The 13,771-nt window shown below is 34.7% G+C and overlaps 1 protein-coding gene and 1 pseudogene across 3 annotated transcripts in view; one reads left to right on the top strand and one right to left on the bottom strand.

Annotated features, from left to right (window-relative positions):
• The window catches only part of RNF19A (ring finger protein 19A, RBR E3 ubiquitin protein ligase), an 82,732-nt gene that overhangs the window by 43,836 nt on the left and 25,125 nt on the right, over window positions 1-13,771 (bottom strand). For all 3 annotated transcript variants that reach the window (XM_033126741.1, XM_033126739.1, XM_033126740.1), the window contains exons 2-3: window positions 11,871-12,639; window positions 396-604 (exon numbers count right to left, since the gene is read on the bottom strand). In XM_033126741.1, the coding sequence (XP_032982632.1) occupies window positions 396-604; window positions 11,871-12,544 (883 nt within the window). In that variant the 5' untranslated portion in view covers window positions 12,545-12,639. The remainder of the gene's footprint in view (window positions 1-395; window positions 605-11,870; window positions 12,640-13,771) is intronic.
• LOC117034169 (transmembrane protein 230-like) lies at window positions 9,857-10,314 on the top strand (annotated as a pseudogene).

Consider the following 13,771-nt stretch of genomic DNA (forward strand, 5'->3'; position numbering starts at 1 on the left):
TAAACAAATAACTGTATTGGAACACCCTCCCTACTCACCTGATATGGCCCCCAATGACTTCTTTCTTTATGAGAAGATAAAGGAAATATTGAAAGGAAGACATTTTGATGACATTCAGGACATCAAGGGTAATACAATGACAGCTCTAAATGCCATTCCAGAAAAAGAGTTCCAAGATTGCTTTGAAGGGTGGACTAGGTGCTGGCGTTGGTGCATAGCTTCCAAGGGGAGTACTTGGAAGGTGACCGTAGTGATATTCAGCAATGAGGTATGCAGCACTTTTTCTACGTGAGTTCGCGAACTTAATTGTCCAACCCTGTATTCTATTTTTTATTTAAAATAACTAGTGTTCTGTATGTGTCAAATATTTTATTGAAAAAGTTAGACATAAATACCTGCTGCTCCAGACTCTTGACTATAACTGATGGATGAAGAACGTATGGTTCTCAGACGTAAACTCTGGGCTCTTTCTTGTCGAGCAGCATCACAGGTCTGGTTGGGGTGCCAAATCTGTTTACAGTGGTAGCAAAACTCTGTTCCACAGCCTTCTCGCCCACAAGTTAATTTTGGACAGCTAGCACATCCAAATGCTATCACAGCATATCTTGAAAGAAGAAAAATGATTTAAAATGTGACATAAAACAAGAGAAACTCATTAAGTAAAAATACTACCCAACTTAAATGCTCTTCCTGAAAACGTTTTCTATTTATGTATGAGCAAACAGTCATAAGCCCTGACATTATTTCATCAATATAAAAATAGGGAAAAAATAAACAGTTCACAAAAGAAGGCATATAAATGTATAAATAGCATTTTTTAAAGTTCAATTTTAACAATTTTAAAGTTCAATTTTTCAATTTTAACAATTTTAACCTTTAACTAGGTTATCAAACTGTATATATAGCCTAAACTGTATACATAGTCCCAATTTTATAAAATTCTATTAAATTTAGAATTGTGTGCACATAGGAAAGACCGGAAGGAAATACACCAAAAATCTCAATAGTAGTTTTTCTGGTATAAGGGTTTTAATTTTCTTCTTTATATATGTATACATTTCTGATTTTTACAATTACTTGTTACTTTTAAAATCAGAAAGATAAAAAAATTATCTACTTGAAAATATAATGACTATGGATCAGTTATACCTGTCAGTTAATGGCAAACTATGCCAATTCATAAATTTTGTGATTATCTTGTATTTATGCATAAATTCTCATATTTTTGTTTCTAAGATGCATGGTAAAAGTGGTCTCTGCTATAAATCTCCTACCAAAAAGTACACAAACTTGTTTTCTCAATCAGGAAATTTTTTGCTTTAGATAAAAGACTGAGAACAGTAGATTCATGACTAGTCCTAATACCTATTCTCTGAGTTAATATTTTTGGCACTTGAAAAATTTCTGACTTGGGGTGGCCGGATGGCTCAGCTGGTTATAGCGCAAGCTCTGAACAACAGGGTTGCCGGTTCGATTCCCACATGAGCCAGTGAGCTGAGCTCTCCACAACTAGATTGAAGACAACAAGCTGCTGCTGAGCTGCCAGAGGGGTGGCCAGATGGCTCAGTTGGTTTGAGCGTGAGCTCTTAACAACAAGGTTGCTGGTTCAATTCCCACATGGGATTGTGGGCTGCATCCCCTGCAGCTAAAGATTGAAAAAACGGCAATCTGGACTTGAAGCTGAGCTGCGTCCTCCACAACTAGATTGAAGGACAATGACTTGGAGCTGATGGGCCCTGGAGAAACACACTGTTCCCCAATAAAAAAAACTAATAAAAAAAATAATCTATCACTTAAAAAAATTATTTCTGACTTAAAATAAATTCTGGGCACTACGGGGCATTTATCCCAGAGAAATGAAAACATGTTCACACAAAAACCTGTACACAAATATTTACAGCAGCTTTATTCGTAATAGCCCCAAACTGGAAACAGCCCACATGTCCTTCCTTCAACAAATAAATGGTTAAACAACTATGTGCATATACGCCATGGAATACTACTCAAGAACAAAAAGAAACTACCTGTACACTTAAATAACATTTTGGGTGAATCTCTGGAGAATAAGGCTGAACAAAAAAAGCCAATCTCAAAAAGTTACATACTGTAGAATTCCACTTATATAACATTTTTAAGTGATGAAATTTTAGAAATGGAAAACAGATTTAGTGGTTGCCAGGAGTTAGGGATGGGGTGGGGGAGGGGAGAGGGCAGGGGAGAGGTATATGTATTTATAAAAGAGCAACATGTGGGATCTTTGTTGTGATAGAACTGTTCAGTACCTGCACTATGGTGGTGGATACTTGAACCTACAGGTGATAAAATGATATACAACTAAATAAACACATACACAAGTACAAGTAAAGCTGGGGAAATTTGAATAAGATCGGTGGATTGTATCAATGCCCGCCTAATATTAGGTTGGTGCAAAAGTAATTGCGATTTAAAAGGTTAGAAATAATTGCAAAAACCACAATTACTTTTGCACCAACCTGTTGTGAAATTGTTTCATAGCTTTGCAAAATGGTATCACTGGGGCAAACCGTGTGAAGGATACACAGGATTTCTCTGTATTATTTCTTACAACTATATATGAATCTACAATTATCTCAATAAAACTTTCCATTAAAAAATATCTGGGGGTTTCTGGTTCTCTCTGAAAGAGAAACAAGTCTTATCTATGAATAAAAGGCTTTTGTAAATATCAAACATTTCCTTTTGCCTGGAAATTTAGGGGACTTTTCAGGGCTCTTATTGTTACTGGCATAAAAATTTAAATAATAATTATACTGAGATTTTTATTAAATTTATTGAAATTATATAATATAATCTATAAAATTATGCAAAATTTCAAGGGAAAGTTCTTCTAGTTTTGGACCTGTTGCTCCCTTATTATCTCACACTTTAAACTTGACAACTTAAATTACACTTTATTTCTGACATACCAATTCTGCAATTACCATTGTCTAGTATAAATATGTTCAAACACGACTGAATTAAAGGCAATTTAAATCAACAGAGGTAATTTAGCAATGTTTCATTTCCCCGAGCTCAAAATTTTCCCAAAGGGTTTATTCATTGCAGTCTCAATAAAAATATCTTCAGACTCTACACTTTATTTTCTATCAAGTTATAATCTAAAAGCGGCCTTCAAAATAATTTCAGTGAAAAGGAAAGGCATTTTCTTCTAAATTTCTTCTCCATCCTACCTTTTCTTGAAGGAAGGTGGGAAGAGGAGGGGACAGAATGGGGGAAGCTGTGTGTGTGCAGAGGACAATGCTAAGACCACCTACTTTTTTAAGTCAGTCACAATTTATAAAGGCAGAAGTAAAGTTTTGGCTACTTGGTCCAAGTTCAACTTCTACCACTTATTCCCTGTATAGTTTTATGTAAGTTACATACTCTCTCTACAACTAAGTTTTCCCAAACATAAAATAGGAATTCACTGAAGTTTGCTTAGTCTCAGTATTCGGCCAAAATCAGCTTCAGCTTTGCCCTTGACCATTAGCAGGCCAAATAAGCAATGACTGCTCCAGTGACATTTCTAGTACCTCTGCACTGTGCTTGATTAATGCCCATTTGATCATACAAGTTACTATCATTTCTACATCAGTATAATATATGTTGTTTAGATTGAATATTAATTTCTGAATATTCATTTAAAAATAAACATTGGTAGGCATTCTAGACATAACAAGAGTAAAAATCTTGTTGCTTTATATAGTGAAATTTTACTGGACAACTGAAGTATTAATGTACATTGTGTTGCAAGAAAAAAATGCAATAATTATAGTGATAATTGCGAAAGGCAAATTTAGACATAAACTTAAGAACTTTCAAATAATTAAATAGGGAAACAGATCTACAGTTAATATGAACACTGAGTGCTTTAAGATAAACTTAGGAAGAGCATATCCTTTCTAAGTAAATATTTATAAAAATATATGAGGTAGATTAATAGAAATTAGGTTATATCATAATTCTAAACTTTGTAGGTTTTTCAGTATAGTAGAATATCACTAAACAAAACTTTCAAGAACTGACTTAATTTTTAATTAGTGATTTAGGCATTGAGTCTTCCAAGAGAAAGTTCTATTAGGGAGTTCATCACATCTTGACAAGAATTAAAAGGAGAATGTCAACTTTGCCATTTCAAAATTTCATGACAAGAGAAGTTCCAAAATCTGGCCCAGCATCCCTAACAACATGATGGGGCAGAGCAAAAAACCTGAGAACTCAAAACACATTTTCTTCTCAGTAATCAAACTTAAAACAACTTCATAAATTGCTTTTAGATGAAAATTCCTTATAGTTTTGAGTCTAGAGATAGACTTAAGCTTGCTGAAAATGATTCACTGCTTATAGTACACAGATGGTGAATATCTATTTAGCATTGTTTAAATAGGCAGTGTAATTACCTGGAGCAAACTAACAGCTGACATGTAGAGCAATCATTCTGCATTACAATGTCTAACATTTAATACTTGGTGAAAATGTAGGTTTTGATGCAGCTCAAAAATTAGGATATAATAAGCATTGTGATATTTAAACAAGATAATACAGGTGGGGGGAGGGAGAGGACTGAGGAGGGAGAGAGGGAGGAACAGAGGGAGGGGGAGAAAGAGGTGGAGAAAAGAAGGGAGAAAGGGAAAGAGAATTAGTTCAGGGCACATTATATGTACTCAAATGTTAGAGATAAAGTACATCCATCTTCTTTTACTCTACTCCTAGGTGTTTTTTTTCTTAATATAAAAGCTAAGGTGCCCTACCCCAGAACCAAACATTCAAGTCCCATTCAATCTGCGCAAATTCCAAACGAAAACAGGATTACCTCTAATAATACTAACCAAATATTTTCATGAATGTATATTTTGAGAACTATAAAAGGCTAGCGTGTCTAGTAGTTTTTCTTATGCTAACAATTATTGAGTATTTACTATGTAAGTGTCCTGTGTCCATACACATTCAATCCTAATAATAAATGGTGAGGCACATTCTATAACATATCAAGGAATTAAATGTCCCTAGCACTCACGTATTTTGAAAATGTGCTTTCAAAGGCCTTTTGAAGATGAGTTTCATAGTGTGGGGAGCCAAACTTATTTTCCATTGGAAAACGGCTCTCAAATTATAATAGAAGCAAATGGTGAAACAAATTAAATACAAAATACTTGCTTTAAAGAAAAATTTCAGAAGTCTCTCTGCTCTAGTGCATTAAGTATTATTTAGGAAAAGAACAAGACCAGCAGAAGGTCACAGAGATAAACGAATAATGCTAATTAACTAAACATTTCTGGATTAAACAGTATCCAAATCTTGGTTTAAAAGATAGCTCCATTTCCTTCTTTGATCATTTTTTAACTTAAGTCTTACTTTCTGTCTATTCTTCAGCTGAAGATCTCTAGTTACTTGAAATGCTTAAACCTTCCTCCTTAGGCAGGGTTGGAGAGATAGGAAGAAAGTGAGGAAAACAGGAAGGGACTGAAATAGGATAGTTTTTCCAAAAGTATTTTCTGTTCACTGGATTGTTAACAGGTGATCCCTAAGAAGAAAGTACGCAATGGTCAAGCTAGGGAAATGCTAAGCAAAATTAAAGTGCTTTTTTGTTTGTTTCTTTTTTCACTCTAGTATTTGGTAAAATAATTTTTAACATATACATTCAGTGTATATGCGCACTATTTCCTGAATTTATGTGACTAAGACATCTATTTTCTGGGAGAGTTTCACAGTACTGGAGTTCCACAACTTACAATACTGATAAAATTGAGGAAGTAGGGATACCAGCTAGGGCAGTATATTCTGTCTAGAACAAATTCCTTATGAAGGCACAAGTATATCTAACATGAAATGTAATCCTAAGAAAGATATAACAGTCCCAATAAATTTTTAGTTAGAAAATGAGAAAAATGAACGAAGAAAGATTATCCAGAAGTCCAAGATAACCCTTTTTCACAAACACAAAGCTTTAACACAACTTTTAAAAAACAAAAAAAATATAATCGGAAATACCAATATTATGTGATCCAGTTAAGGGGAAAATTCAGGTTTTATATCAAAATCAATAGGCTCATGTTTCCACTTACAAGAAGTTACTGTTATTGCAGTGGTAAAGGAGTGACTTGATTAATATATTTGGGAGAAGGTCTCAACAAAGCGAGGCTCATCTCCTGGTTCCCTTTCCAGATCTGCTTTCCTACAGAGGATGCGTTCAGTTCTGCTTTTGTGTATATACTGCAGGGGAGGCCTACAATTGTTGAAAACTACCCAGACTATTGGAGAAGTCTGTCTAATTTAGAGGTGGAGTGTTAGCAAGGCATTTTGGCTGCATATCTAAAGCCACATTCTTTAGTCCGCTAATTAGTAAAAGAAAGCTGACATGTGTCCTGTGTTGTAGTGTATCAACTCGGTTCTTACCAAGGGTGTGAGGGGAAGAATGTTATTTGTATAGACAGGGCTCACAGACATAAATCATTAACGGTTCCCTAGCAAAGTCAGATGCACTCACATGAGATGACATAGATAATGTGTGCTGGCAGAAGGGTGGTTTTAGTTGAAACAAATGATAACAGAAACCAAAATGCCAACTTTTTGCTATCTGCCTAGACAATGTACAAACTAGGATTCCAAGGCGGGAGGTAATCAGATATTTTTATCCAAGACAAGTTCTATGCTTCCCTTTGTACATGCCTCTCACCCCAATTCTTCTCCTCAGCCATGGCCAGATTTTTCTCTGAACCTGTGCAAACTGACATTTTCTAGAACCAGGCTAGGGCTAAATTTACACTGGTTAAATCACAGCACACAGGTTTGGCCTCCTAGGCCCCTTGTCAAGAGTTTTGTTTTTGTTTTTTTAAGAAATACTGTCCTTTAAACAAGTTTAATCTGTGCGGACCCTCAGAAGAATGGAAAAGAATGTTAGGTCAGAAACACTGAGATCTCTCAAATAGAAGCAGGGCCAGGTTTTCTTTCTACTCTGAGCTAAGAGCAGTATTTCTCAAAGTGTGTAAAACTACATGTTTAAGTAAAATTGATGTTAGACATAGAAAATGGTTATATTGACAAATACAAAATGCAGAAGGAAAAATTCATAAATTCGTATCTAGTATTTTTGGAAAAAAGCCTTTCAAGTGTGTTGTACAATGAAAGGGGTTAAATACTACATACATGCCTATGGTCCTACTACTGTTGGCTAGGCATTTTTATGAATAACTGCCAAACAGCCAGATATTTACCAGTATTCCCTATGTCAGATTTAAATAATAAATTGAGTTTAAATAAAAAGTATCCCTCTGTGGATCCAAAGATTTTAAGTTCTAAGAGGGCAGAGATTTTTGGTTTTTTTGTTCACTAAATCTCTGGTACCTGGTACATAGGTGGATTGAATATCTGAACGACTGATATAAAAACAAAACAAAACTTCAGAAATAGAGATGTGAAATGATAAGAGCTATGAAAAGCTAGGAATTATGTTAGTAATAACATTAAAGATCTATCTCAATTCTTATAACATGATAGGATGAAGATTCAAAATCAGCTCTGTGCATGCTCATGCTACGTAAAACTAAATTTTAATAAGGGCTTATGTAGTATTTTAGATTTTCAAAGTATCCATATAAATTTTGTTACTGGGTGAATTTTTCTATATAACATAATCATAAAAACTGTACCATAATCAAGTATATAAAATATGCTATTTGAAAGCCAGCATAAATTAAATACAAATGAAAATACACAAATAAAAGTAATGTCTGTGACATGTCTTCTTTGTCCTCCGAGGTGCGACTACTGACAACCACCAGAACCAAAAATTAATTTATAGCCAAATTAAGCAAACCCAATTCTTTAACCTTACATAAGAACAAAGTGGTTGTTTTCATAATAACAGAATTTGTTAAAGTAGGTGTTTCTATTATTTTGTATTTAACTCTAAAATATTTTGAATACTGAGCCATTTTACTTTTTAACAACGAAGTGTCAATGAGAAGAAAATGTATAAAAATAACCCAAACTATAAGTTTATGAAAAATTTTAAAATTTTACTGAAAAATGTCATACATATAAAAGAATTTATAAAGAATAATAAAACCAATACCACTGTATCTACCCAAGTTAAAAACAGTATCTATAGGCTGATCATATAATTCACAACCTAAACTGGGACACCTGAGAAAGGTAGTAATGCTATTAAAAATTACATCAGTACAATAAGCATGAACTGAAACTATCTTGGGCAAATCAGAACCTATGGTTACCATACTTATCAGTGGCTTTAGAAATTCCTTGATTGCCCCTCGAAGTTCACATCCTTCTTCTCTCAAGAGGTAACCATAAAGTAAATGTACTTATCCATTTTCCGTCAATGAACATTTTTTTTTTTATTTGCTATTATGAACATTCTTAAACAAGTATCCTAACTAGATGCCTCCTGGCACACAAGTAAAGAGTTTCTCCAAGGTATTTAATTAGGAGTGGATCTTCTAAGTTACAGGGTAAATGTATGTTCAATTTTAATAAATAGCATGGCAGCTGGTGAGCTATATTCACCTGTATTTTCTTTGAGTTAATTCTTTTCTTTTTATTTATATAACTTGTTTCTATAATCTGTTTTCATTTTCTTTTGATGTGGTATGTGTGGTGACAATCTAATTTTCCCCCCTCAAATAGCTAATTTTCACAATTCTATATGCTGAATAATCCTTTCCCAATTGCTTTGGCATCCTTCCTCTAAAATCAAGTTCCTATACAAACTAGAATCTGTGTCTCAGCCCTATTTGTTGTGTTCTATTAGGTTGAGAGTGTTGATATTATCCATTATGATGACATGATCAATCCAGCACAAGAGAATATTCTTATTTTAATCACCAGAAAGCCTGTGCTCCTGGATTTATTGTCTGAATCTCTTCTGTACACAGGTTCTGATGTTTAAGCCTCTTTTTAATTTGTCCACCATTTTCACTTTTTTTTTAAACCTATTAAATGCTTAAAGGAACATGTGAGAGCACGTCTTAACCCTGGGGTTCCACAAAAGATAGTTAGAAAACCAGATAATAAACAATATATAAGCATATATAAGCATATTTCTATTTGAATTCTTACTATAGGAGTATTTGCTATAATGATTTCCCAAAAGCTTTTTTTTTTTAAACTAAAATTTGCTATCTAACTTCAAATCTACTCTAATGAACCTGCACACTTGCACCAGTGAAAATGTTGTACAGAGGTTTCAGGGATCAAGAGTGACACAGTTGTATCTAAGCTGTTCTTCTGACAGGATACTGTCTTCTGCTCAAGTTCATTATCCCTATTTTCTTCTCATCTTTTTCTTGAGAGTTTACCTCTTCACGGGTCGCAGAGTTTGCTTCTGCCATACACTTGAAAGCATACCCAACCTTGGCCCAGTTTAGATACTATCTTTAACATATTATTGTTATTTATGTTATAGTACAAGGTCCTGGCAGTATAGGAGAACATAATTCAATTGAAACTGAATAGTATATCTCTGAGTCCTTCACACAACTAATGAATTCATAAAATGTTAAATAACTAGGTAATACTTTTAATGCTTTATATTACACAGAAATCATTGATGGGCAGTTAAGGGCTATTGATACTTGGGAAAACTGGTTGGGATTCCAGCACAGACTGGAAACATACTATTACTTTTCTGATTTAAAATTATGGCATCTAGGCTAGATGCAATCTGAAAATTTGCTACTCAATAAATTTTTAATAATCGATTAATTTAGAAGAATGAGTCCTGAAATTGTTACTTATAATCTCTGGTTTACTAATGGTATGCTAAATCATATCCAGTGTTTATGGCTTTCACTATTCTTTAAGAGTATATGACTGGATTTCCAGCGTTGAGCTGGGTCGGGGTGGGGTGGCAATTAGGTGAGGTATGCCATGAAGGCTCTGGGTGTCTCTACGGCTGTAGCTGGGTCAGTGTGTTATGATGACGTCTGGTACCAACCTGGCTACTGGAATCCCTGGTAGTAAAGTGAAATACTCAAGGCTCTCCACAGATGATGGCTACATCAACCTTCAGTTTAAGAAAAGCCCACCTAAGATCCCATATAATGTCCCTGCGTTGCTACAGTGCTGTTTGTGATTGGCGCCTTTCTCATTATCATAGGCTCCCTCCTGCTGGTGGGCTGTATCAGCAAAGGCTGATTCCTGTCCTGATCATTGGCATCTGGTGTTCCTGCCAGGGTTTTGCCACCTGAGCATCACCTACTATGCATCCAAAGGCTACCAGATTACTTCTACGATGACATTCCAGACTTTGATGGTTGGCACCCACCACAAACCTGAGAAGAGTCAGGTGGGAGGGACAAAGCCCAGCTTTAAGACACAGCAGAAACTATCGTTAAGGGCTAAGGAATTCTGCAGCTTGCATACGTTTAACAAAACAATGGTCAGGTTTTGAGTCCCATCTTAAAGATGTCAACTGAGCTTACAATTAGCTAATTAGAACAGGCTTTTTCACCTCCTGGCCTTGGCAAAAATCCTGACAAGTTTTTCCATATGAACCTCTACCATGGAAGAATAGCAATGTTAATTTTATGGAAAAGCGGGAGATTATTCTGTAGTGGGAAGTGTTGCTGCCACCACCTCTTTTAGACATTTCTTTAAATAGTCTATTGTCAGGTTGTTCTTGTGGAAGAATACCATATGTCAAATTTCTTATTACTATGTAATTTATTTTGAAAATATCTAAGTATCTTATCCCCTACTCATCTCTAATTTCGTGTTCTAATGGAAGACCTTGGCAAAATCAAGTATCAGTGTGAGTGCATCCGTAATATTTTTTTGCTTTCTTATTAACAGCAACCAGAACGGTTTTAAACCTCAGAGTAAGTTTTCAAAATGTATTATGAACACTCTCTCTGTTCACCGTCCTTGGCCAGCTCTGATCTGGCTCACCCATAGGTTGGCTATAGCATATAATTTGGGTCAAGACGTTCTGTGCATCATGCCTTTAAGGACTGGACTTTTGGCTGTTTCCTAAGGAAAAATATAGATAAGAGGTTGTTATTTAGAGTTTATAATCCCGTTGTTAGCACCTTGTACTGTCATTCTGCTGAAGATTGCAAGATTTGGCCTGGATCCCTACAGGACCAGACTGCCTTACTTTGATTCTGTTTACTAGCTTGCAAAAAGTGACTTAATGTTCAAAAGAAATTCAACTGTCAAAAAAAAAAAAAACAAAAACAGAGTATATGACTGTTTCTCCCTAGTTCTGACAACTGTACATAGTAAATGTTCCATAAACAGGGAATTGCTATTGACATAATAATCAAATATATAAGCATAATTATTTTAAATGTTGGTAAAATGGTATTTGTAATTAAAAAACATGAGGCAGATGAAGTATTACATAATCTCTAGATCTTGAGACTAGTAAATACTTATGTACACCAACATAAACAAATCATACTGCTACACATGGTAAGGTGCTTTTCAAAACAGTCATTTAAATTTATATAAATGACCCCCCCAACAGCAAAAACAAACAAAACCCATGATCATTTCATCTGTTATATCAAAATAAAAATTTTCCAATTGAATGGGGAAAATCAATTTTGCCCCCAACCAGATCCTGCACTCTACCATTTTATCCTTTTCTTCTGAAAACTGTTCTTAAGTGAATGTTGTGCAGAGACAATATGCTCGTAAAAATGAGTTAAGTTTCCTGCCTCTAACATTGAACACTGCCTAACACATGGTATGCACTCAATATGTTTGTGGATTGAATGAATGAATCACCTGACATGTTAAGATTTTTCTTTTGAGTAATAGTCAAAAGTCACTTATTTTATCACAAGTGAAAAAATTAACTCAAGAAAAATCTAACAAAATATTCTTACCCACAGTCTGGAGCTGGACACCACCTACAGTCAGGATCTGCAACGAGCCACCGTCTAAGCATAAATTCTTCATATTTTTCCATCAACACATCATCACTTAATATCAAGCGAATATCATGGGGATTAAACCGTTCAGTACATTCTGGGCAACTGATATTAACTCTACTTTCAGAAATTTCTATCCTTAGATATTGTCGTAAGCAATCCACACAAGATCTATGATGACAAGTCATTATCTCAGGAAATCTGTCTTTAGAATGCCGCAAAAGGCACAAAGGGCACTCTATAAAGTCTCCAATTTGTTTGCTGATGGAAGTTAATCCATTGTCAGAGGAGGTATTTGTAGAGAAAATGGAGTTCTTATCAGTACACATTTCAGAATGTATACTTTCAATACTTGCAATTCCATCCACCCCGCCATTTATCTCCCTTGATTTACGTTTGTTATCCTTTTTTCTCCGAAACAAAGAGCCTATTGAAATTCTTCTTTTTTTGGGTGCCTTTTTGACTGAAGGCAAGCTCACAGATGAAGCAGAAGACTGAAGATCTCGATCTGAACCCATTTGCCGATGTAAACTCATGTCTAAAATGCTCATTAGAACTGAGTCAGGGTCTGTGTTTACACACAGCCCTTCATTATATTTAGAGATAACACCTATTTCTTGTTCTTGCATTCAGATTAAGTCATGATGTAAGAAAATCCGACTTGGTTCCTTCAGAGAATTCTTGAAAAAGTTTGATTTTATAGACGACTGTTATCATAGATGTTCTGAAAAAACAAGACAAAACATTAAGATCATTTAATTGTATATTCTCAGTCTGCATGTTTTTAAAACAATCTTACAAACTCACTATGAAACTTCAAACGAGTATGTTCTTCACCATTAGATTAAAAAAAAAATAAGGTCAATTTACTGAACAGTCTACAAGAGAATATAAAACCAATCGTAAAATATTAATAACAAAGGCATTCTTTAATCTTATTGAACTGACTTTAGCATTATTAAAATCACATACAGAATTTTTTATCATTATCACTCAGACCTCAGTGATTCCCCACTGACTTTAGGAGTGTGTGTGTGTGTGTGTGTGTGTGTGTGTGTGTAACTGACAATAAAATGTACATGCAAATACAAAGGGCTAAGTATAGCTTACACAATCCTGAAGAAGAATAAAGTGCGTGTGTAACGTGAGGTGCTCTTATACTGCCAGATATAATGAATTATTATAAAGTTATGGTAATTAAGAAGACAGTGTGGTACATCACAAGGATAGATACAAAGACCAATGGAAGAGAACACAGTCCTGATAAAAAGTCCCATATATATATATGGATACTTGATTTATGTCAAAGGTGATGTGGGTGAGCACCAAGAAAAGCCCTTTCAAAACCAAAAAACATAGCACTCTTTTACTGAGAAGAAAATGGGAAGTTGACCTTCAAGCTCACCCCATGCATAAAAATCAATTCCAGATGACTCATAGATCTAAATGTGATCAGTAAAATCATAAAGCTTCTAGGAGTCAATAGAAGAGAATCTTTCTTTTTAAAATTAGTTTTAGGTGTACAAAACAACATAATAATTAGATATTTACACCCCTCACTATGTGATAACCCCACCAAGTCTACTACCCATGGGACAATGTACACAGCTATTACAATACCACTGACTATATTACCTATGCTGTACTTTACATTCTGTGACTATATATATTATGTATATATATTCATAGTTGACATTCAATATTATATTAGTTTTAGGTATATAGCGCAGTGGTTAGGCATTTATATAATCTATGAAGGGATTCCTCCCCCGTAAGTCCAGTACCCATCTGACAACCTGCATAATCTTTACAATATTGACTACGTTCCCCATACTGTATTTCACATCCCTGTGACT

This window comes from Rhinolophus ferrumequinum, chromosome 14, assembly GCF_004115265.2.
Source record: "Rhinolophus ferrumequinum isolate MPI-CBG mRhiFer1 chromosome 14, mRhiFer1_v1.p, whole genome shotgun sequence".
Taxonomy (NCBI): domain Eukaryota; kingdom Metazoa; phylum Chordata; class Mammalia; order Chiroptera; family Rhinolophidae; genus Rhinolophus; species Rhinolophus ferrumequinum.